Here is a 2,474-nt window from a genome sequence, read left to right on the forward strand (position 1 = left end):
TTAGATAAGGTGACTAGCATAGATGATGTATGTGTTAAGGCTGAAGCACATTATGCAGCGTATGGGAGGAATACATTTAAGAGGGAACAGAGCAAGGGAGTAGGAGGTGCTGAGGAGGTAGGTCAGTCGAGTGAATGGTATAGGCGGCAGGAAGCCGATAGGAGTGGCATGAATAAGGTTAGGCCTGGTGCCTGGATGGCGTCACGAGGGCGTCACCAACAAAATGGCGGAATGCAACCCAAGGGGCGTGAACAGCCAGTGCAGAGTTGGAGAACGGGTGCGCGCGTAGCTGCTGCCAGTCTGATGAGCATCCAGGATGATCACTCCACGAGCACGGTTCAAGGTCAGGCCAGTAACGAGCGTCCCTCCTATGCAGGGAACTCGTCACGTATGAGGGCAGAAGGTCCTCCTGCCATGGTAACAGGAGGCTGCCACGGGGCGCACCAGCTATGACTAGAGAACCAGGAAGGACTTAACCTTTGGTTAGGCCTGGTGAATGGTGAGGAGGCATATGTTATGAGAGATTCGGGCTGCACAGGGTGCATAGTGAAAGGGTATTTGGTCAGGCCCGAGCAGTACACGGGAAGGAAGGTTAAGTGCAGCATGGCAGACGGTTCCACTACCGTCGTGCCCGAGGCCACCGTGCACGTGGAGTCGGACATCTATACCGGATGGGTAGCAGCGGCGGTCATGCGCAATCCCATAAGTGACTGCGTGATTGGCAATATTCCGGGGGCGCGCAATGCGAGCACCGCAGAGGCAGAAACTCAGACCACCGCGGCCGTAGTAACCCGCGCGATGCTGAGAAACCTTTCTACCGCGGCGCCTCTGACGGTGCCTGAGATACAGGAGTTAATAGACTCCAAGGAAGTTCAGGATAGGCAGCTAGACGACCCCTCGTTAGAAACCGTACGTAGGCAGCTTCAGGATGGTACCGTGCGGCGAGTGGGTCAGGGTGTTATGACTTATGTGAGGAAGGCAGGGAGGATGTATAGGAAGTTTGAGACAAGTCAGGAGATTAAGCACCAATTTATAGTACCAGAGAGGTATAGGCAGGCAGTGTTTAAGCTTGGACACGAGGCAGCCTTAGCAGGTCACATGGGATACACTAAGACCCTCAACAGGATCAGCAAGGATTTCTTTTGGCCGGGTATGGCCACGGATATATCCCGTTGGACCAAATCTTGCGACACGTGCCAGAGGACCACAGACCGGGGCAGAGTTAAGCCTGCACCCCTGCAACCCCTCCCCATTATAGCAACGCCATTCGAACGCGTTGCGGTCGATATCGTGGGACCCATTGAACCCCGATCGAGAGAGGGATATAAGTATATATTGACGTTAGTCGATTTCGCTACTCGTTGGCCAGAGGCCGTGGCTCTCAAGAACATAGAGAGCACCACTGTAGCGGAGGCACTGTTGGGAATTTTCAGTAGATTAGGAATGCCCAAGGAGATCTTTAGCGACAGGGGAACCCAGTTCACCTCGGGAATGATGGACGAGTTCCTGCGCTTGCTTTCAATCCGAGGCATCCGAACTACTCCTTACCACCCCCAGTGCAATGGTCTGTGTGAGAGATTCAACGGTACGTTGAAGAAGATGCTAAGGAGGATGATGAACGAACAGCCTAAGGAGTGGCCTAGGTTTATTGCCCCCTTGCTTTTCGCATATCGCGAAGTTCCTCAGAGTAGCTTGAAGCACTCCCCTTTTGAGTTGATTTACGGGAGGCAAGTCAGAGGGCCCCTCCAGATGTTACGTGAGCTGTGGGACGACGATGTTCCGGATCCCGTGGTTAGCTCCACGTACGAGTATGTGCTCAACTTGGCAGACAGGCTCCAGGCCACGTGTGAACTTGCTAAGGAGGAGCTGGTTAAGGCCAGGGAGGTTCAGAGGTCCCACTTCGATAGGAAGGCCGCGCTGAGAGAGTTTCTTCCAGGGGACAAGTGCTTGTTGTTAATGCCTACGTCCCATAATAAGTTGTTAGCCACCTGGCGTGGGCCCTTCGAAGTAGTTGCCAGGAATTCAGAGGTCAATTACACAATCCAGATGGGTCACCATAAGACTAAGCGCTTCCATGTGAACATGCTAAAGAACTATATAGAGCCTCAGCAGTCTGTAGCTAGCATGAGCATAGGAAGGGAGTGGGTGACAGGACGTAGGACGTCCGAGCAGTTAGGATGCCTGCGCCTAGTTAGGAAGTGTTTCCAGGACGAGGCGAGGGAGCTTGTAGGTTGTGCTACCGTCATCTCGGAGGAAACTGAGAGCGATGTGGGTCCTGAGACAGTGCAGGTCAGGCAAGGTGAGACATGGAAGGAGGTGGCGGTGAGTGACTGTTTGACAAGCGAGCAGAAGAACAAGGCTGTGTCCTTGTGCAGGGAATTTGGCCACATTTTTAGTGACAAGCCGGGGCAAGCCCAGGTGGAGCCCCACCGCATTGAGTTAATTAGTGAGCTTTCGGTTAAGACAAAACCATA

At 53.4% G+C, this 2,474-nt stretch overlaps 1 protein-coding gene across 1 annotated transcript in view; it reads left to right on the forward strand.

Moving 5' to 3' along the window:
• The first annotated feature begins 603 nt into the window (after positions 1-603).
• LOC143033526 (uncharacterized) overlaps positions 604-2,474 on the forward strand; it is a 3,114-nt gene continuing 1,243 nt past the window's right edge. The window contains exon 1 of the mRNA XM_076199019.1: positions 604-2,474. This exon is cut by the window's right edge and continues 1,243 nt beyond it. Coding sequence (XP_076055134.1) covers positions 604-2,474 — 1,871 coding nt within the window.

The sequence above is a fragment of the Oratosquilla oratoria genome, chromosome 16 (assembly GCF_046742065.1).
Source record: "Oratosquilla oratoria isolate Oo_2021 chromosome 16, ASM4674206v1, whole genome shotgun sequence".
NCBI lineage: Eukaryota > Metazoa > Arthropoda > Malacostraca > Stomatopoda > Squillidae > Oratosquilla > Oratosquilla oratoria.